At 42.4% G+C, this 22,238-nt stretch overlaps 1 protein-coding gene across 2 annotated transcripts in view; it reads left to right on the forward strand.

The window, feature by feature from the left end:
• Window positions 1–20,341, forward strand: part of ZC4H2 (zinc finger C4H2-type containing) — a 37,278-nt gene extending 16,937 nt beyond the window's left edge. The window contains exons 2-5 of one of the 2 annotated variants that reach the window (XM_024751870.1): window positions 13,264–13,435; window positions 15,030–15,202; window positions 16,096–16,258; window positions 18,881–20,341. In XM_024751870.1, coding sequence (XP_024607638.1) covers window positions 13,264–13,435; window positions 15,030–15,202; window positions 16,096–16,258; window positions 18,881–18,994 — 622 coding nt within the window. In that variant the 3' untranslated portion in view covers window positions 18,995–20,341. The remainder of the gene's footprint in view (window positions 1–13,263; window positions 13,436–15,029; window positions 15,203–16,095; window positions 16,259–18,880) is intronic. The other variant, XM_024751871.1, reaches the window with a different exon arrangement.
• The last annotated feature ends 1,897 nt before the right edge of the window (window positions 20,342–22,238 follow it).

A 22,238-nucleotide genomic window follows, 5' to 3' on the forward strand; every position in this document is an offset into this window, starting at 1 on the left:
TTAATTGCCATTTAAAGTATCTTCAAAAAGATTTCATCATGGTTTTCCCTTGAAATAAAAAGTTATTGTGTATGAGAAATGACTCAGACTAGAAAAGTCTGATTAAAATAGTGTCTTAGGGACTTCCCTGGTGGCGCAGTGGTTGAGAATCTGCCTGCTAATGCAGGAGACATGGGTTCGAGCCCTGGTCTGGGAAGATCCCACATGCCACGGAGCAACTAGGCCCGTGAGCCACAACTACTGAGCCTGCGCGTCTGGAGCCTGTGCTCTGCAACAAGAGAGGTTGCGCTAGTGAGAGACCCATGCACCGCAATGAGGAGTGGCCCCCACTTGCCACAACTAGAGAAAGCCCTCGCACAGAAACGAAGACCTAACACAGCCCAAAGTAAATTAATTAATTAATTAATTTTAAAAAATAGTGTCTTAAATCAGTCTACCAGAGCTCTTTCAAAAACTATTAAATGAACATTTAAATTAAAAGAAAACATTTTGTCATAATATAATAGGTAGCATTTTTCTCTTAGTAGTCCATAAGATAATGTGTACCCTATGTCCAATGGCATTTTAGATTCAATTAAATACAGTAGCCAATTAGCTGGGATGTTTATTGGTAAAGCTAATCCAACTTGCTTCCAAATTAACAGTGGTTAAAACAAGACAGAAGTTCATTTCCCTCTCACATTATCAGTCTGGGAACAAGTGACCTGTGGTTTGTGTGGTTATTCCATGTTGGGGACTCAGGCTCTTTTTATATTGTTACTTCACCATGTGCAGGGTGTAGCCTTCATCTACAGGGTTGAAGATGACTTGATGTTGTGTATACATGTTAGGCAGTGGGAAGAGGGCAAAGGAGAAGTGAATGGCATACTCCTTCCCTTTAGGGTCACAGCCTAGATGTTGCACATATCACATGTGTTTTCATCCCACTGGCCAGAACATTGTCACATGGCCACAAACAGCTGCAAAGGAGAGAGGGAAATACAGACCTTAGTCAAAGTGTCACAGGCCCAGATGAAAATCAGAGGTTCTATTATTATGGACGGGGGGAAAATGAATAAGGTGGGGGGACAAGGAGCATCTGATCTGTGTTCTGTGTGACCCTAGGGTTTTCAAATTGTTGGAGCTGCCTAGAGAAGGAATGGATTGTCTAGAGAAATAGTGAGAGCTCTGTGGCTAAGTTGTTCAAGGAAGGCCTAATTGAACACTTGGAAGTGATGTTATAGAAAGCACTTAAGCAGTGGTTGGCAAAGGGACGATAGATGCCTTTGAAGGTCCCTCCCAGCCTGGAGAGTCACATGTGCTCATGTCCTACCCACATTGGTCTGTGAGTCCCACTGCCTGTATGTGAATCACTTGTCTGCTGTCTGTGCCAAGGGTTTGGCGTCACTGAAAATGCCCAAGTACATACAGAGAGCTCCAGATAAAATTCTATTTAACCCCCAGAGATCAGGGATGGGGCATGGGGGTGGGCAGAGCAGCAATAACTAGTCAAAGCTCTTAATCAGATCTTGATGGTGGTAAGATAGAGCTGCTGGGTGAGTCAGGCAGAGGTTGTTTAAGAGAGAAATGAGACCAGCTCAGGGTGCATTCTGTTACAGGTCTCCAGTTGGGGCATCCCCTAAACTTCCCCATTGCTCTTCCTTTCTGAGTACAAGCACAGATAACAGGTGCCCTCATGCACTACTGGTGGGAGTGTGAAATGGTGTAGCCATCTTGCACAGCAAATTGGCACTGCTTACATGAAACAAGAATACACGTTACCTGTGCGCTAGATTTCCCACTCCTGGGATATAGCCCCCTAAATATACTCAGACAGGTACAAGAAAATTCATCAAAGTATTGTTTGTGGAGGGGGGATATAGAAGCAAAGTGAGAGTTTATCCTTGGAAGGGTGGACAGGTAAAATGTGGTGGATGACCACACTTAGAAGCAAGGAATCCTGGATCTTAACGTCAGAGTGCCATGTGAAAACTATATGTTATCATGAGTCTATAACGTGTGTGTGCGTGTGTGTGTGTGTGTGTGTGCATGCACGCGGGTGCCCAGGCACACGTGTATTAGTCAGCTTATTCTGCCACAAAGCAATAACACATTCTGGGTGGCTTAAATAGCAGACATTTATTTTCTCACAATTCTGGAGGCTAGAGATTCATGATATAGATACCAGAAATTTTGATTTCTGGTAAGGGCTCTCTTCCTGTCTTGTAGATGGCTGCTTCCTCCCCGTGTCCTCATTTGGCAATTCCTCTGGTCTTGTGTGGAGACAGAAAGAGCTCATGCGTCCCTTCCTCTACTTATAAGGACGTCAATACAACCAGATTAAGGCTCTACTGTGATGACCTCATTTAACCTTACACCTTCCTAAAATTCTCTCTCCAAATATTTTGGAGATTAACCTTATACCTCCCTGAAAGTTCCCTCAAAGTACTTGGAAGTACTTTGCGGGTTAGGGCTTGAACATATGTCTATTAGGGGACTCAATGCATTCCATAACATTCCTCCCTATGCCTCCCACCAAATGCATGTCTTTCTCACATGCAAAATTCATTCATCCCTTCCCAACAGCCCCAAATGTCTTCATGCACTCCAGAACCTATGTCCAGTCAAAAGTCTCATCTAAATATCACCTAATTTAGGTTTGGATGAGACTTGAGTTATGATTCATCCAAAGGGCGAAATTCCTCTCCAGCTGTGAAACCAGACAAATGATCTGCTTCCCAAGTATAGTAATAGGACAAGCATAGGATAGACATTCCCTTTTGAAAAGGGAGAAACCAGAAAGAAGATAGGGATGATAGATCCCAAGAAAGTGCAAAACTTAGCAAGGCAAATTTCATTAGATTTTTCAGGCTGGAGAATAATCTTTGGCTGGATGCTTTGGGCAGTATCACCCCCACCCTCACAGCCCTTTGCTGTTGCCTTTCTCCTGAGGCACTAGTCAGGGGAAGCCTGTCCTACTGAAACTGAGGAGGCAACAGCCTTGCCCCCAGGGCCTGTTAGGTCTAGACCCAATGGTGGGAATGGCAGCCGTGATGATCTCTTAATCACCTTTGGTGTCATTCTTTCCTTTACTTGAAGGGTGAAGCATGTCTGCAGCTAAGTAACTCTATTGTCCTGCCTTGTAGATTCCAAAAACTTTCCTTTATTTCATCCTCCCTCTGCTCCCCTTGGTCCATGCTGACAGTGTCTGTGCTTGTATAATCCCACCTCTGTTCCTGACTTCTGCTGAGATACCTAATTAAAATAATGAGTAATCTCAAGGAGTGGTTTTCTAGCCACATCCTTGGTGTTCTCTCCAGAAGATGCTTTATATTTTTTGCAATATGGATAGAACGAGAATTTTTCAAATCTTCAAGTCCTGGTTCATCTTGCTTAACGATTCTGCTGATTTCTCTCTCTCCTCTTGCATTTTACTATAAGCAGCTGAGCTTCACATTCACCACTTTGCGTAAAAATCTCCTCAGCTAAATATCTAATTTCATTGCTCACAGGCTCTACCTTCCACAGAACACTAGAACAAAATTCAGCCAAATTCTTTGCCACTTTATAATAAGGATCACCTTTTCTCCAGTTTCTAATGACATGTTCCTCTTTTCTCTTTGAGACCTCACCAGGAGCATCGTTAATGTCCATGTTTCTACCAACAGTCACTTCAATGCAATATAGGCTTTTTCTAGCATGCACCTGAAACCTCTCCCAGCCTCTACTCCTCATCTAGTTCCAAATACACTTCCACATTTTTAGGTTTTTATTAAAGTAGTACCCCACTTCATGGTACCAAAATCTGTGTTAATCTGCTCAGTCTTCCACAACAAAATACCACAGACTGGGTGGCTTAAACAACAGACATTTCTTTTCTCACAGTTCTGGAGGCTAGAAGTCCATGGTCAAAGTGCAAGAAAATTTGCTTTCTTGTGAGGGTCCTCTTCCTGGCTTATAGTCAGCTGCCTTCTTGCTATGTCTTCACATGGCCTTTCCTCTGTGCATGTAGAGACAGAGAGGAGGCAACCTCTGGTGTGTCTTCTTCTTCTTCAAAGGGCACCAATCCAATTGGATTAGGGTCCCACATTTATGACCTCATTTAACCTTAATTACCTCTCTAAAGGCCCCCCTCTAAACACACTCACATTGGGGATTAGAGCTTCAACATATGAATTTTGGAGGGACATGATTCAGTCCATAACACTCACACTCTCTAGATCTCTCTCTCTCTCTCTCTCTCTCTCTCTCACACACACACACACACACACACAAACACACACACACACACACACACACACACTCTTCCCCTCTCCCTCTCCTTCTTCCTCTCCTTTTCTCTCCTTAATATACATCAATAATTTACCATTTAGAAGAGCACATGCAACACAATAAATAGGCATTAAGTAGTTTTGAATGGTTGCCTATGTGGGGCGTAAATGGTGTAGGAAATGGGGATAAACGAGAAGGAAGGCATAAGGAAGGAAGGAAGGGGAATTACACAACAGAGAGGCCTTATCTACAGAGAAAAAAGAGGGTGAAATTTAAAAATATTTGAAATAATGGCTGAGGACTCTCCAGATTTGTCAAGAGATATACGCCAAGTGATTCAAAGAGGATAGACTCATAGAAATCCACACCAAGACACATCATGGTTAATGTCTGAAAACTAGGGACAAAGAATGCCTTAAACAAGTCAAAGAGAAATTACACCTTACCTATAGGTGAAAACAGTTTGAATGACAGTGAATTTCTCATCAGAAAATATAGAGGCCAGAAGGAAGTGGCACAAGATTTTTCAAGTCCTGAAAGAAGAGAACTATCAACCGCAAATACTACATGTAGCAAAAATATCCATCAAGAATGAGGAATAAATTAAGACATTCTCAGATGAAGAAAACTAAGAGAATCTGTCACCAGCAGATCTACCCTAAAATAATAATAGCTAAAGGAATCTTTCCTAAAAGAAGACAACATGGAATATCAGGAAGGAAGAAAAACCAAGAGAAAGAGTAAAAATATAATTAAAATACAGTACATTTTCCTTCTCCTGTTTAGTTTTCTAAATCATTTCTGATGGTGGAAGCAGTAATATGGTTCTCTACAAACATAACTCTTATGTAGGAGAAATATTTCAGATAGTTATATTATAAATGGTGGAGGGTAAAGGGGGCGTAAAGGGAGGTAATGTTTCTACTCTTCACTCACCCTAATAAAAAGATGACACAGAAGACTATGATAAATTATGAAATATAATACCTAGAGCAACCACTGAAAAAACTATAGAAAGAGATACACTTAAAAACAGTATAGGTAAAATGTAATTCCAAAACACATTCAATTAAAGATAGGAAGGCAGCAAAAAGGAAACAGAGAATCGAATAAGAGAGAGATCAAATAGTAAACAAAAATTAAATGATACACTTAAGTTCTAACTTATCAATAAGTACACCGGATATAAATGGCCTAAATACTGCAATCCAAATACTGATCAGCCAAGATGATTAAAAAATATGACCCGTCTATGTGCTGTCTACAAGAATCTCACTTCAAATATAAAGACATAGGTATGTTGAAATAATGAAAGAAGATATACCGTGGAAACATTAATCCAAGGAAAGCAGGAATGGATATATTAATATCAGATAAAGTAGACTTCAGAGCAAAGAAAATTACTAGGTACAGAGAGGTACATTAGATAATGACAAAAGTGTCAGTCTGCCAAGAAGACCTAGCAGTCCTAAATGGGTATACACCAACAACAGAACTGTAAAATATGAGAGGCAAATCTGACAGAACCAAAGGAAGAAATAGACAAAGCCACAATTATAGCTGGGGTCTTTAACACACGTCTATCATTTGATGAAACTAGACAGAAAATCAGCAAGGGTATAGAGCTCCACAACACCATCAATGACAGGATCTAATTAACATTTATAGAACATTCCACCCAACAACAGGATACACATACTTTTCAAGTGTCCATGGAACGTATACGAATATAGATAGACCATATTCTGGGATACAAAAAAAAATTCTTAACAAATTTAAAAGACAGGAAATACAGTGTGTTCTCTGACATTAATAAAGTCAAACTAGAAATCAAGAAGTCAGAAAAAATACCAGGAAAAGGATAATAATAAAAAAAAATTCTAAAATAACGCATGTTTCAAAGATGAAGTCTCACGTGAAATAAAAATACACTGAACTGAGTGAAAATGAAAATGAAACATATCAAAATGAAAAATGAACATATCAAAATGGGATGATGCAGAAGCAGTGGTGAGAGGGAAATTTTTAGCACCAATGTTTACTTTAGAACAGAGGAAATGCCTCTAATTAATAATCTAAGCTCCTACCTCAAGAAACTAGAAAAGAAGAGCAAAATAACACCGAGGCAAGCAGAAAACAGGAAATAATACAGATAAGAGCAGATATTGATGATTAAAAACAGAAAGAAAAGTAGGGAAATCAATGAAACAGAAAGCTTAATGTTTGAAAAAAATACATAAAATTGAAAAAACTCTAGCAACCCTAACACAGAAAAAAGAGAGAAGACACAAACTACAGACATCAGGAATGAAACAGAAAATGTCACTACCAACCCCACAGACTTCAAAAGAATAGCAAAGGAATACTATGAACAATTCTACTCGTGTAAATTAAACAAGTTACATGAAATGGACCGATTCTCAAAAAACACTACCACAACTCACCTGATATAAAATAGATAATTTGAATAACCCTGAAACTATTTAGAAAATTAAATTTGTAAAGTAACAACCCCCAAAACCAGAACCTCCATGCCCATTTGGTTTCACTGGAGAATTCTAACAAATGGTTAAAGAGAACTAACCCTATTTCTTAACAGTCTCTCCAAAAAGCAGAAGTGGAAAGAACACATCTCCATTTATTTTATGAAGCCCTTAATACCCTGAAACAATTTCAGGCAAAGACAATACAAGAAAATTATAAATTAATATCCTTCATGATTATAGATGTAAAAATCGTTATCAAAGTATTAGCAAATAGAATTCGGCAATATATTAAAAAAAAAATTGACACCATGACCAAGAGGGGTTTATTCCAGAGATGCAAGGTTAGTTTGTTATTCAAAAATCAATCAATATTATTGATCATATCAAAAGGCTAAAGAAGAGAAATCGCATGACTATGTCCATTAATACAGATAAAGCACTTGACAAAAGTCAGCACATATTTATGATAAAATCTCTTTTAAAAACTAGGAACGGGGGTGGGGGGACTTTCTCAACTTGATAAAGTACATCTACAAATACCCTTCAGCTGGCTAACAATACACTTACTTGTCAAAGAATGAATGCTGTCCTACGTAGATCACGAGCAAGGCAAGGATGTCCACTCTCAGCACTGCTAGTCCATATAGCACTAGAGGTTTTAGGCAGGGCAATTAGGCAGGAAAGTAAATAAAAGGCGTACAAGATGGAAAGGAAGAAATAAAACTGTTTTCGTTTGCAGATAACATGATTTGTCTATGTTGGGAATCCTGATAAGTCAAAAACAAAACAAAAAACCAAAAAACTCCTACATCTAATACGTGAGTCAGCAAGATTGCAGAATGTAAGATCAGCATTAAAAACAAATAGCAATATGCATGTGGAAACTATAATTACAAAACATGAAACCACTTACAAGCACTCAGAAACATGAAATACCTAAGTGAAACAAAGATTTAACAAAAGATGCATAGGACTTTTATGCTGAAAACTACAAAATGCTAATAAAACAAATCAAAGGAGATCTAAATAGAGAGAGACACTGTATCCAGGGTTTGGAAGATGAGTCAATATAGTAAAGATGCCAATCCTCCCAAACTGACGTACAAATTTAATAAAATTCCCATCAAAATGCCAGAAAGATTTTTGGTAGATATAGACAAAATTATTCTAAAATTTATATGGCAAGGCAAAAGAACTAGAATGGCCAAAAGTATTTTGAGATATAAAAATAAATGGGAGAAATCGCTCTTCCTGATTTCAAAGCTTATTATATAGCTACAGTGATTAAGATTGTGTGATACTGACAAAGGGACAGACACATAGGTAATTGGAACAAAATTGAGAATCCAGAAATTGACCCACACAGTATGGCCAACTGATTTTTGGCAGAGGTGCAAAAGTAATCCGACAAAGGAAGGACAGTCTTTATAGCAAACGGTACTGAAGCAATTGCATATCCATAAGAAAAAAAAAAAAATCTCAACCTAAACCTCAAACTTTGTACCAAAGTTAACTCAGAGTGGATTGTAGACATAAATGTAACTATAAAACTTTCTGAAGATAACATAGGAGAAAATTTGCAGACCCTAGAGCTTAGTGAAGACTCTTAGACATGACACCAGAGCATTATCCATAATACATATATATATATATATATATATATAGTCCTATATATATATAGGACTTCATAAAAAAAACAGTTTTAAGTGTTCTGCTAAGGACCTGGTTAAGAGGATGAAAAGGCAAGCTAATAAATGGGAGAAAATATTTGCAAACCTCATATCTGACAAAGCACTCATATCTAGGACACATAAAGAGTTCTCAATACTCAGCCCTGAGTAAACAAACAGTCCAATGGGCCAAAGACCTGCACAGACATTTTTTGGAAAAGGACATACAGATGGCAAATAAGTACATGAGAAGATGTTCAGTATCACTAGCCACTAGGGAAATGCAAATTAAGATCACTTTGAGGTATCACCATATACCTTTTAAAACAGTTCAAGCAAAATGGCTGGCCGCATAGAGGAACTAGATCACTCATACATTGTTGGCGGGCATGTGAAACGGTACAGCCGCTCTGGGAAACAGTTTGGCAGTTTCTCAAAAAACTAAGCATGGGGCTTCCGTGGTGGCGCAGTAGTTGGGAGTCCGCCTGCCGATGCAGCGGACGCGGGTTCGTGCCCCGGTCCGGGAGGATCCCGCATGCCGCAGGGCGGCTGGGCCCGTGAGTCATGGCCACTGGGCCTGCGCGTCCGGAGCCTGTGCTCCGCGGCGGGAGAGGCCACAGCAGTGAGAGGCCCGCGTACCGCAAAAAAAAAAAACAAAAAAAACAAAAAAAAAAAAAAAAAAACAAAAAACTAAGCATGCAATTACCATACAAACCAGCAATTGCAGTCTTGGTCATTTATCCTAGAGAAATGAAAACTTACGGTCACACTAAAACTCGTAGTTGCATATTCATAGCAGCTTTATTCATAATCGCCAAAAACTGGAATCAGTCCAGATGTCCTTCAGTGGACAGTGTTTAGAATTGTCAGTGCATGGTGATAATAAAGAGCAGGCCAACTTTTTAATTGGTTCTATTTTTTTTTTTTAATTCTCTGCACACAATGCACCTCTTTATTTTCCGCACCTGAGGTGGACTGCTCTCACTGCCCGGCCCTTGGTAAACCACTGCTGAGAGGTAACAGTGGTACCGTCAAAGGCTGCAGTGACACCACTGTCCCTCCACTAAAGCATGGGCCGGGCTCCCCGCCAGCCCCTGAGAAACTGACTTTAGAAATAGCAGTCAATAGAGGCTATTTCTGAACTCCATCTTCATAACCCTGCTTCCTTCTCATAACGAGGAGTCTTAGCCCTTCTGCCCCTTAGTCAGGGTCCCTAGTCCTTGCCATTTCTTGCCACAGTGGACAATAGGAAAAGGCTCCAAAAAACCTTGGATTGTGGCCTCCCTGGCCCTCATACCCAAAGGATAAAGCTGCCATTTTGCTGGTGACAGCCCTCCTCCTGAAGGAGAGGAAATACCACGGTGCTTTTGAGGAAGCCTTTGTGCCTTTGATTTTCCAGTTCCAGGCAGCACTTTAACTGTGACCCCACCAGGTGAAAACCTTTGGTTTATTTTGACTTAATCTGGGATTGCAGTGTCCCCTGCCCGACAACATGGGGTTGTCTATAAGCAGAATTGGACATGGATGGAGGAGGGAGGATTAGATAAAAGGCACTCATCCAAGCAGGGAAAGATGTACTATGTTGATTTCTATGAAGTGTCAGTGAGAGAGACCTCTCACCCCTGATTTCATTTAGTAGTAGTCGCTAGCATCTTAACTGAATTGATCACAAATTAGGAAGTCTTGGGCCAGCCCTATAAAATGCCATTATTCATACTGACATTACGAGGTGACTTATGTTAATGATTATTATTATAGTCTTAATAAGTGGTAATATACCTCGCTACTCATGCTAGTACATGTGCACACATGCATGTGCGCGCGCACACACACACACACACACACACATTATACACACATCCTACCCATTGTAGGCTCTTTATAACAAAATTTAAACCACTGTGGTAAAGGAGATAACCATAGCAGAAGAGTTGGGCAGTGTGGGGAGGGATAGGTACTATCATTTGTTGACTGCTCACCACGTGCCACATACTCTGCTTGGGGACTTTACATGTCTTAGCTCATTTAGCCCTCAGCAAAGAACCTGTAAGGTAAGTGCTATTATTATTCCTGTGTTACTGATGAAGAGACCAGGGCTGAGAGAAGTGAAGAGATAATCCGATTATGTCACTCCTGCTGCTTAAAGTTCTACAATGATTCCCCCTTCTCCTGAAGATAAAAGTACTCGCTCCTCATCTCAATCTCCAGGTTGTGTTCTGGCAACTTCCCTAATTTCATCTCAGACAGCCCCCACCACACACACACACACACACACACACACACACACGCACACACACACGCGCGCGCACACGCACACACACACACACACCACTTGCAGTAGGTGTTCCAGCCACACTGACCTTTTTTCAGTTCCTCTAATGTGCCACATTCTTTTCTGTTCTAGGGCCATTGCAAATAGTATTCTCTGCCTGGACTGCTCTCCTCTATGTCTACCTGCTACCCACCATCTACCTCTGACCCATTCTCCAGGTCTTAGCTTAGATGTCACATTCTCAGTTTCTCAGGGGAGCTTCCTGTGACAGCCCCCTTGACTACAGTGTCCCTCAGACTATGTTAGAACCCTTTGGTGTGTCCTTCCATTGCATTCTGCATTTCATCCATATTACTTACCACTTAGTTTTACGTGTGTTCAGGGTCTATTTTCCTCATTAGGTGAAGATTCCTGTCCACAGGCTGTCCTGTTCTCTGCTCTATCTCTAGCACCTAGTACAGTGGCTGGCACATGATAAATGTTCCATAAGTATTTGTTGAATGAATGTATCTTCAAACCTTCTATAATTGGTGCATAATCGGTGCTCAATGAATATAATTAAACTATAAATATAGTTGTTATTCTTATTGTCCAAGGGCAAATAGCTAGTCAGGGGCAGAACCAGGAATTATACCCACGTCTGAATCTAAAGCCCATGTTCCTTTCAAATTATGGCTCTGCCTGCAGAAATGGGTTCTAGGCCTAGCACTGCCACAAACTGGCTGTATGAATCAGGGTGAGACACTATATCACTCTGAATCTCAGTTTTCCCATCTGTAAATTGGGGTAGGGATAGGTGAAGTTTACACTGCACTGTATGCAATCTAGAGGAAGAGAATAGAAGTCTAGATGGGAGGGGGCTCTAAGTAGTGGATTAACTGACCAGTACAAATCACTATCATCCCTCTGCAAGGCAGTTGAACAGGTATACCGAAAACCCTCACTATGTTTACGCCCCTTAGTCTGGGTAACCCCAGTCAGGCAGTGTGGAGTAGTGGGTGGTGTTAGAGAGCCCTGGGTTCAAATCACAACATCCCATTTACCGCAACTTACCATCCTGAACTCCCAATTTCCTTCTTTACAGATGGGATAATAACACCCATCCTTTTAACCTTTTCTAAGGTAAAAGCAATATAATAACTTGAAAAGAAAATTTTGAATATTGAAAGAAAAATTTCGTCTGTCATCCTACCCACCTTACATAATTCTTTCTGTGGTTCTGTGCCATTGAGGGCCACCTCTTGAGGCAGGAGCCACAGGCAATGCTGAAGAAAGGAGAGAGAATGAACACAGAAGCAGGCTGAGGTCAGAAGCCAGAGGCCAGGGTGTGGAGCAAGAGTAACCATGGGATGGGCTGGGGCAGAGGAGAAAGCCAGCTACTGAGGCAGAATAAAGGAGATGCCTAATCTGAGTAATGGATGATGGCTAGACAGAACCTGAGAACCAGAGAGTAGAGAGTGAGTGGGAGGGCATCAGTGTGCCCTAGAGGGGCTTCCTTCCAAAGTTTTGTGGCTCTTTCACTTAGGCAGGCTTCAGTGGTCTCAAAGATCCTTGAAACTGTACTCTTGCCAATTCCTTTTGTTTAGTCACATACATGTGTATTTTGAAATTGCAATCCTAGTGTATATACATTTTCATGGAGTATCTTCAACATTTTCCATGTCACAAGTCTTCATAATGATTCCTTTTAGTGGCTGCCAAATATTCCAATTTTGCCCATAGACCAGAAAGCATATCCCTGTGTAACTTTTTGCTTCCTTGACTTATTTCCTTAGAATAAATTGCTAGGTGTGGGATTACTGAGCCAGAGGGTATGCAATTGGGATTTAACAACCAGAAATAGGTTTTATGCTTTCTAGGAAAAGAAATGAGCTGCAGTTCTTCCCGTCTCCTGCCTCTTCTGGAACTGATGAGGGGACCCTATAGAGCTGTGTGGTCCAATATGAGAGCCATTATCCCCATGTGGCTGTTTAAACTTAATTTTGATCAATTGAGTAAAATTAAATAAAATTCAAAATTCAGTTCCTCGGTTGCACTAGCCATATTTTGAATGCTCAGTAGCTTCATGTGCCTAGTGGCTACTGTATTAGAAAGCATAGATACAGAAAATTTCCGTCATTGTAGAAAATTTATTGGATAGTGCTGCTCTAGAGTTTCTCAAGAGGTCATGGTTGGCATCTTGGGTGGGAGTTATTTGTGATGTGGGACTTTCCTGTGCATTGAGAGGCTGTTTAGCATTCCTGGCCCATATCCACTAAATGCCAGTAGTGCTCTCCCTTGAATAAATCTAACAGCTAAAACCTGCCCCATGTTTTCAAATGCTCCATCAAGGAACAAAATCATCCCCATTCAAGACCCACTGAGCTTTTAGCTTAGAAGAAAGAATCTCCTGCCTTTGTGGGGACGGCTTCAGGCTGCCTCTGCCTGAAGAGAGGGAAGCTGGCTTAACAAGATAGCCCTGGCTCAGGGCCTAACTCTGTACTCCATTTCTCTAACTCTGTACTCCATTTCCCTAACTCTGTACTCCATTTCCCTTTTCCTGCCTTCTCCTGCTGGTCTGTTTCCTCCTTTGGGGGAATGGCAGGAACAAGACCCTGCAGATGGAAAAGATCAAGACCCGTTTGAAGGCTGAGTTTGAGGCCCTTGAATCAGAGGAGAGGCACCTGAAGGAATACAAGCAGGAGATGGACCTCCTGCTACAGGAGAAAATGGCCCATGTGGAGGAACTCCGACTGATCCACGCTGATATCAATGTGGTATGTGGCTGGCTGCCTGAAGCCTATTTCTGGGCCCTTTGAGGAGGAATAGGCAGTGGTGAGTGCTGTGGACTCTCCTTGAGATATGGCTGTGGCCAATTTGGGGGAGTAGGCATCAGGCTATGGTGAAATGGAAGAATCCAGGAGTTCTGAGATCCAGCCCTGGCTCTGTCACTGATCGACTGTATATCACTGGACAAGTTCCTTCTTCTCTCGGGGCCTCATTTTCCTTTTCTGTACCGTGAGAGGGATTCAGTCACCTCTGAGGTCTCACTCAGCACTGGTGTGCTCTCATTCTGGGAGTCTAGAAGTTGAGAGCTAGCTTTGGGGAAAAGCAGAGCAGGCAGATGCCTTGGGGATCTAACTTAAATTTAGGGCTCCATCCAAAGCTTCCAACTAAGCCAAACAAACCATCTCTGCCAGCCTACCCAACTGGGGCTCCCTCATTACAGTCTCTCTTTTGGAGACCCTTGGAATGTGGGGAATGAACTGCCTGCTATGGTGATAAGTCCCCCACTTTATAGAGTTATTAAAGCAGAGTCTGAATGATCACCTGTCTGGGCTGCAGTATTGGTGATTCCTTCACCAGGAGGGAGGTTGGAGGTGCTGACCTGTAAGGCCCTTTCCAACCCTTAGAGCCTACGATAATGAGAATTTTTTTTTTTAAATCACGTTTGAAGGAGCTAAGTTTCTATTCTTGGGAGACTCATTTCTGTGGCAATATCTACTTCCTGATATTGCCAGGCCTAGGGTCTTAAAGGAAATATGAATGCAATTTGGACAGTAGTTACCTGGGATTGTCTGTGTCACAAGATCACAGGATATCAGGGTCTCATGAGGAGTTGGCAGTTCTGCTGCCAGGTAACTAAGGATAGAGAAATAAACAAGGTATTAATCACAGAGGGGCTGAAAATCTGGGCCAGTGGATCTCCAACTTGAACATGCCTCATGAGTCACCTAGAGGGCCTGTTAAAACACAGATTGTTGGACTTCACCGCAGAATTTCTGATTGCTTATATCTGGGGTGGTGCCTGAGAATTTACATTCATAATGAGTTCCCAGTTGATGCTGATGCTGCTGATCTGGTAACTGCATTTTGGGAACCACTGATCTAGGAGAAAAGCCACTGGCCTGGGAGGCAAAAGCCCTGAGTCTTTATGTAGTCTTTGCTCCTAGGAAGCATTTCTCTGAGGAAGTTACTTCTTCTCTCTGAGTCTCAATTCTCTGATCTGTACAGTGGTGGTGGGGTGCACTACATGAACTCTAAGGGCCATTCCAGCTCTAAGATGCTATATTTGAATAACAACTACCACTAATTGAACCTTTACTCTGTGTTAGCCCCTGTACTGAGTGCTTATATGAATTCAATCATTGAATCTTCACCAAGATTATATGAGGTAGGTATGAAAGTTACCACCATTATACAGATGAAAAAACTGAGGCTTGACAAGAGTCACATAGAATACATAGTGGGTTGAGGACTTGATCACAGATTGGTTTGGCTCTGGAGCCTGTGCTATTATCCACTCAGCTGTACAGCCTCGCTGAGAATCTTGGAGTCTTTTCTCTGTGCTTGCCTCACTCTGTGTTCCAGATGGAAAACACCATCAAACAGTCTGAGAATGACCTAAACAAGCTGCTAGAGTCTACCCGGCGGCTACATGATGAGTATAAGCCGCTGAAGGAACATGTGGATGCCCTGCGCATGACTCTGGGCCTGCAGAGGCTCCCTGACCTATGTGAAGAGGAGGAGAAGCTCTCCTTGGAGTAAGCTGCCTGCCTCCTGTCCCTGCAACATACACCACACACACACACACACACACACACACACACACACACACACACACACACACACACACACACACGTATATATACACACATAAAGCCTGGTCTGAAAGTCAGGGTACCCAGTCCTAGCCCCAGGCCTGTCAGTGGCCGACTCATTGCATGACCTTGGGTAAGTCTCTGTGTTGGGCTGTCAGATGATTAGACTAGAATTACTAGATGGCTTTTAAAGTTCCTTGTGCAATTTTGACAATACAAGACTATGTCTATGACTCTTTGTGTGTGTATGTGTCTGTGACTCTTAAGAGGTCACTTTCCAAGTCAAGGTCTAGAAGGGGTGTCCAGAAACCTTGAACACACAGAAGGGTGAGCTTTCATGGCCTCCAGGGGCTAGCCTGGAACTTCACCTTAAGACCCAGAGTTAAGAACTGGGCTTACTTTACAGAGACACAGAGCTCATTTCTGTAGAAGGAATACAAGGGAACATACTTCCTTAAGGTAGAGCAGGCTGCCTGTGGAAGTGGTGAGCTTCTTATTCCTAGAGGTATGCCAGCGGAGGCCTGAGAACACTTAATAGGAATACTGCAAAGGAACATGGGATGGAGGGCAGACAAATGCCCTTTGAGGACTTGGCTAGCCTTGGGATTTTTTTTATTTTTCTGGGCCTGTCAGAGCCAAGGAGCAGGAGGAGTACCCTTCCCAACACACAGTGGGCCTGGTACCCAGGGAAAAGAGCCTTGGGCTGGAGAGGGTGCAGGAGCTTCCTACAGTGAGCCACAGCCCAACCCCCTTCGTTCTGTAGCATGGAGTCCTTAAGAGGGGCAAGGTCCTCCTTGCTTTCAGAATGATCCAGCTAATGTCTCTCATCTCCAAAGTTACTTTGAGAAGCAGAAAGCAGAGTGGCAGACGGAGCCTCAGGAGCCCCCAATCCCTGAATCCTTGGCCGCCGCAGCCGCTGCCGCCCAACAACTCCAAGTGGCTAGGAAGCAGGACACTCGGCAGACAGCCACCTTCAGGCAGCAGCCCCCACCTATGAAGGTGAGTGAGCTGGGTATGGACTGTGGAGGAAGCAAGGTATCCTCAAGCCGCCCCATGGAAGGTTGGGTCTGGGGCTTTGACCTTACTTGTTTGGGGTCTTCCTAAAACAGCCTTTGCTTGGGACACAGAGGAAGGGGTGGTGTGTATGTGTGCTATAGTAGAGCCACTGGTCTTGTTGCCTCATATTCCCAGAGAGGTTAGAATGCAGGGAGATTGGCAGGCTCTGCTAAAGTATAATTTTCAGAAAGTTAGAAACGTGACTCGGACAAATATATAGTGAACGTGTGTCATTAACAAGGGAGCCAGCAGCATCACAAAGCTGGTTCCAGAAGCATTAGAGGAACAGATAATTATATAGTCAAGAAAGGAAAGGAATGCCGAAATAAGTTTGCAATGTTAAATCCAGAACTGGTTAATGTCCTACAGGAAAATAAAACTGTAATCTTTAGGATTACCTTTTCTTTGTAACAAAAATAATTTGCATCTCTACTGGGCAAAAGCCATTTGTGCCTTATCAATATTAAGTCACAGCATCTGGGCCCTGATCAATAGTAAATAGGCAAATAGTATACTATTTAATGGAAAAGTATTTATAGCCAGTGGAACAGAATAGAGAGCCCAGAAATAAACCCACTCACCTACGTTCAATTAATCTTCGACAAAGGAGGCAAGAATATACAGTGGAGACAAGAAAGTCTCTTCAGCAAGTGGTATTGGGAAAGCTGGACAGCTGCATGTAAATCAATGAAGTTAGCACACTCCCTCACACCATACTCAAAAGTAAGGTCAAAACAGCTTAAAGACTTAAATGTAAGACATGATACCATACAACTCCTAGAAGAGAACACAGGCAAAACATTCTCTGACATAAATTGTACCAGTGTTTTCTTAGGTCAGTCTCCCAAGGCAATAGAAATAAAAGCAAAAGTAAACAAATGGGACCTATTCAAACTTATAAGCTTTTGCACAGCAAAGGAAACCATAAACAAAAATGAAAAGCCAGCCTAAGGAATGGGAGGAAATATTTGCAAATGATGCGACCAACAGGGACTTAGTTCCCAAAATATAAACACAGCTCATACAACTCAATAACACAAAAACAAACAATCCCATCAAAGAATGGGCAGAGGACCTCAATAGACATTTCTCCAAAGAAGACATACAGATGGCCAATAGGCACATGAACAGATGCTCAGCATCACTAATTGTTGGAGAAATGCAAGTCAAAACTACAATGAGGTATCACCTCACACCGGTCAGAATGGCCATCATTAAAAAATAACAAATGCTGGAGAGGGTGTGGAGAAAAGGGAACCCCCCTACACTGTTGGCAGGAACGTAAATTGGTGCAGCCACTATGGAGAACAGTATGGAAGTTCCTTAAAAGACTAAAATTTGAGCTACCATATGATCCTGCAATCCCACTCCTAGGCACATATCCAGGGGAAAACTCTAATTCAAAAAGATACATGCACCCCAATGTTCGTAGCAGTACTATTTACAATAGCCAAGACATGGAAGCAACCTAAATGTCCATCGACAGATGAACGGATAAAGATGATGTGGTACATATATCCAATGGAATACCACTCAGCCATAAAAAAGAATGAAATAATGCCATTTGCAGCAACATGCATGGACCTAGAGATTATCATACTAAGTGAAGTAAGTCAGACCGAGAAGGACAAATACCATATGATATCATTTATATGTGAAATATAAAATATGATACAAATGAACTTATTTACAAAACAGAAACAGACTCACAGACATAGAAAACAAACTTATGGTTACCAAAGGGGAAAGGGGGTGGGACAGGGGTAAATTAGGCTTTTGGGATTAGCAGATACAGACTACTATGTATAAAATAGATAAACAACAGGGTCCTACTGTATAGCACAGGGAACTATATTCAATATCCTGTAATAAACCATAACAGAAAAGAATATCTATCTATCTATCTATCATCTATATCATTTTGCTGTATACCAGAAGCGAACACAACATTTTAAATCAACTATACTTCAATTTTTTAAATAAGTAGTAAATAGTCAAATAAAGAGACATTCTCCTAGAGCAAGGGTCAGCAAACCAGAACCCATAGGCCAAGTGTGACCTGCTCCCTGTTTTTGTAAATAAAGTTTTATTGGCCCCCACACATGCCTGCTTGTTTATGTATTGTCTATAGCTTCTTTTATGTAAGGCAGTTAGAGCTGAGTAGTTGCAACTAAAATCATATGACCTGAAAAGAAAGTCCAAAATATTTACTATCTTGGCCTTTACAGAAAAAGTTTATTGATACCTGTCCTAGAGAATTAAATAATCCTTGAGTGAGCCTGTTAGATCATGCTCCAGTATAATGCTTAATGAATATGCAATTCACATTTTGCCTTATTGCCAAATTTTGGATATTTTTCCTCAGTACCCCTCTTTGACTCTCACTCCCTTATATCCTTTGCATCCCTTACATCCAGCACAGGTCTTGCTACTTGGGACTCACTACTTGGGTCTTGCTCCTTCCTGTTGGGAAATCGCAATTGCTTGTGGGGGCCCCTGGGAAAGATGGGCCATGGCCTAGAAGAATCTGACCACTAACTTGCTTTGTATTGTGCCCCCCACCAGGCCTGCTTGTCATGTCACCAACAAATTCACCGGAATGCACCTATATGCCCTCTGTGCAAAGCCAAGAGTCGGTCCAGGAACCCCAAAAAGCCAAAACGGAAGCAGGATGAATGAAAAGAGGGAGAACACTTAGAGCTCTGCTGCTCATAACCTCTCCCCTTGGCCAGAGTGATTGATGTCTCCATGTGAAACAACCCTTCCCCACCTCTACAAAGTCTCCTATTTAATGTGATGGAAGCACAACCCCTCTCTCACTTTGCTCTTATTTCTTTTTGCTCTTGGAGTTTCTGGTTTAGGAAGAGATGTGGTTCAGGTGCTAATGACAGTTGTGTCTAAAGATCCCTTCTCTCTCACCCACATTTCAACCCCTGCCCTTGTTTGGAGCTAAGGGAAGGGTGGAAGTCCCAGATGTGATTCTCTGTCTCTTGTGCCTGAGGCCTGGGGCCTAAGGCCTGAGGGCCTGGGGAGACCCATATCTTGTTTCAGGTGAAGGCTCCAGTGTGCCCCCTCCCTGTACTTTTGCTTTAGGCTCTGAAGGGACAACAGTCTTCTTGCTGGACTTTTCAATAGGCTTGGTGCATTTATCTGCCCCACCCGCAACCTCATCTCATCCTCAAGGCCCGGAGGTAGCTTGGACAAGCTCTCCTTTTTCATATTCATTTGGGAGGCCTGGCTGTTATTATTGAGCTCACCACCCCACCACCTGGCAGTTTCCCAGATATATTAAAGTTCTCAGGTACCAGGCTATGTGTCTGGGGATCCTAAAATCTGTGGGCTTTTCTCCCATAATAAACCCTAGCTTTTGAAAATCAGTAGCAGATGTTCCCCACAGTGAAATCAGGGAGCCAGACCCACTCCACAAGTCCTGCCTAACTCGTTGCCTAAGTCATTGGTCTGAGGGCTCTGCTATCGGGGCTGCCTTAGGCTGGAGAGGCCCCAGGCTGACATTTGTGTTGACTTTTGTTCAAAACCATTACTCTGGCACTTACTCAAATGGTATATCTTAGAGGTCAGAATAGTGGGTTGAGATTCAAGTGAATGCCAATCACTTTACACATGCAGGTAGGTGGGATTTCTACTCCAGTCTCTCTTCTCTAAGGCAGCCTCAGCTCAGGTCAGCTTTTGGCCACCCCTTTTTCTGTGGATTGTGTAGGTGGATTTCCCTCTCAAAAGAAAAGGCACCAGGCTCCCCAAGCCCTACAGCTCTTCCCTCCTCCAAAGCCACATCTCTAGTCAAGTCACTCTCAAACTTAAGGGACAGGGATGGGGGCTGGCTGACTGAAAAAGTGTTAGCTCCTGGCTGGGGAGGGGGGATATTTTTCCTTCCTTTCTTAGCTGTAGTTTTAAGTTGCCACAGCGTCTGTGTGTTCATAATATATAAAAGGTTCCTCTTCTCTTTGAAAGTAAGAGCGTTATGTCTGTACAAATCCTTTTAAATAAACGTTTGTTCATTGGAGTAAATGCTGACTCAGTGCCTACAAGTACCAGGTAACAGAAAAGATGTAATGCCCTTTCCCCTTCTGGGTAACTCTTCTTTACTCTTATTCACTCCACCCTACAAGTGAGAAAACCAGGCACACCGCCGCATAATAATTTACCCTATTTTTATAATAATTTCCATGTATTCAGTGCCTACTCTGTGTCAAGTCTCTATGTAAGATGCTTTATATAGATGATTGTATTTGGTTTTCAAAACAACCTTTCAAGCTAAGTATTCTTATTGCCATTTTCCAAAAATGTAAACTGAAGCTCAGAGAAGTTAAATAACTTGTACAGAGTTAAACAGACAGGTAGTAAGAGAAGTTTCAGGATTTGAACACAGATTTGTCTGGTACCAGAGTCCATTTTTTTCCCTACTTTTTCTCCATGATCACTTTTTTAAGCTTTTCTCCCGTTTGGGATGGCTTGATCACAGGAGTAGGTGAAATAACTCTGAACTAGAAATCAGGGACTAGGAATTCAGTGACTGATGCAGGAATGTAATGGCCTGTTCCCCTATGAGGATACAATAGGGAACAACTCCGAAGGGTCATCCCAGCTTCAGAGCTCCCCATGGGTGGGCTGTGGTTTCCGTTAAGACTGAGTTGCAGTTCAATAGCTCCCTCTGTCCAATCCTGCCTCCTTCTCTTCCCTTTTCTTCTACAAGTGTTGATCCCAAGGGCACCCTAATTAATATCCTGTACATTAAACTGTCCCAATGCTTTCCAGAAACCTAACAGTTGACAGAAACTTCTCTGTGCTTCAGTGTCCTCATCTGGGAAAATAACAGTACCTACTTCTGGCACTGTTGTGAGCAATGCCAGGCATATAGTAAGCACTCAATGCCAGGCATGTAGTAAGTACTTCTACCCCTTGTGCCTCTGGTACCAGGTAGATTGGATAAGCGGTCAAAAGAAACACTATTTGTCTTAGCTGACATTACTCTACCACCCCAGATTTTGTTCAGCTACAAGCCTGCTTTTAAGGTGGCCTAGACTCACTCTGGGCAAAGGGAGGACACTCAGCCGTGTAACTTGGAGTACACCTTAACCTGTATAGCTCTCAGCAGGTCCCCGTAAAGTATAGGAGAAGTGGTCATTGCTTTGCATCTTTGGCACACTGGAGGTCAGATCTGTCAATGCAGCTGCAGCACAACTAGCCAGGTCAGCTGTTTCCCAGGGAACACCTCTGAATGGGAAGGGAACAATCAAATGTTGAGTACCTATACCTGCCAGCCACTGGGTGGGGTGCTACTATCTCATTTAATTTTTCTGGTTCAGCTATCTGTTGTGAAACAAACCACCCAAAAACTTAGTGGCTTAAAACAGCCACCATGTGTTTGCTCGTGATTCTGCAATTTGAGCAGGACTTGCTGGGAATGGCTTATTTCTATTCCATGTGGTGTTGCCTCAGACAGCTTGGCTGGGGCTGAAGGACCCAAGATGTGTACTCTCTCATATCTGATACCTCAGCTGTGGTGGCTGAAACAGCTGTGGGCTGGCTGGGCCTCCCACCTCCCTTTGTAGTATTTTACTCTCCAGGGCCTTTCTTTCTCCATTGGACCTCTCTCTCCAAGTAGAATAGTGAGACATTTTTTTTATGTGGCAGCAGTCTTCCCAGAGGGTGAAAACAAAAGCTGCAAGGCCTTTTGTGGCATAAGACCAGAAGTCATACAGCAAAACTGCTGCTGTACTCTATTGGTCAAAGCAAGTCACAGAGCCAGCCCAGATTTAAGGAGTGGGGAAAAGAGACTCCGCCTCTTGATGGGAGGAGCTGCATGTATGCCAGAGATGGGGGCAATTCTTGGTCGTATTTGCAGACAACCTACCACATCATCCAACAGAAACCTTACAACGAAGGCATTATGCGTGTCCATTTT

The sequence above is a fragment of the Neophocaena asiaeorientalis genome, unplaced genomic scaffold, assembly GCF_003031525.2.
Source record: "Neophocaena asiaeorientalis asiaeorientalis breed wild unplaced genomic scaffold, Neophocaena_asiaeorientalis_V1.1 scaffold884, whole genome shotgun sequence".
Lineage (NCBI taxonomy): Eukaryota > Metazoa > Chordata > Mammalia > Artiodactyla > Phocoenidae > Neophocaena > Neophocaena asiaeorientalis.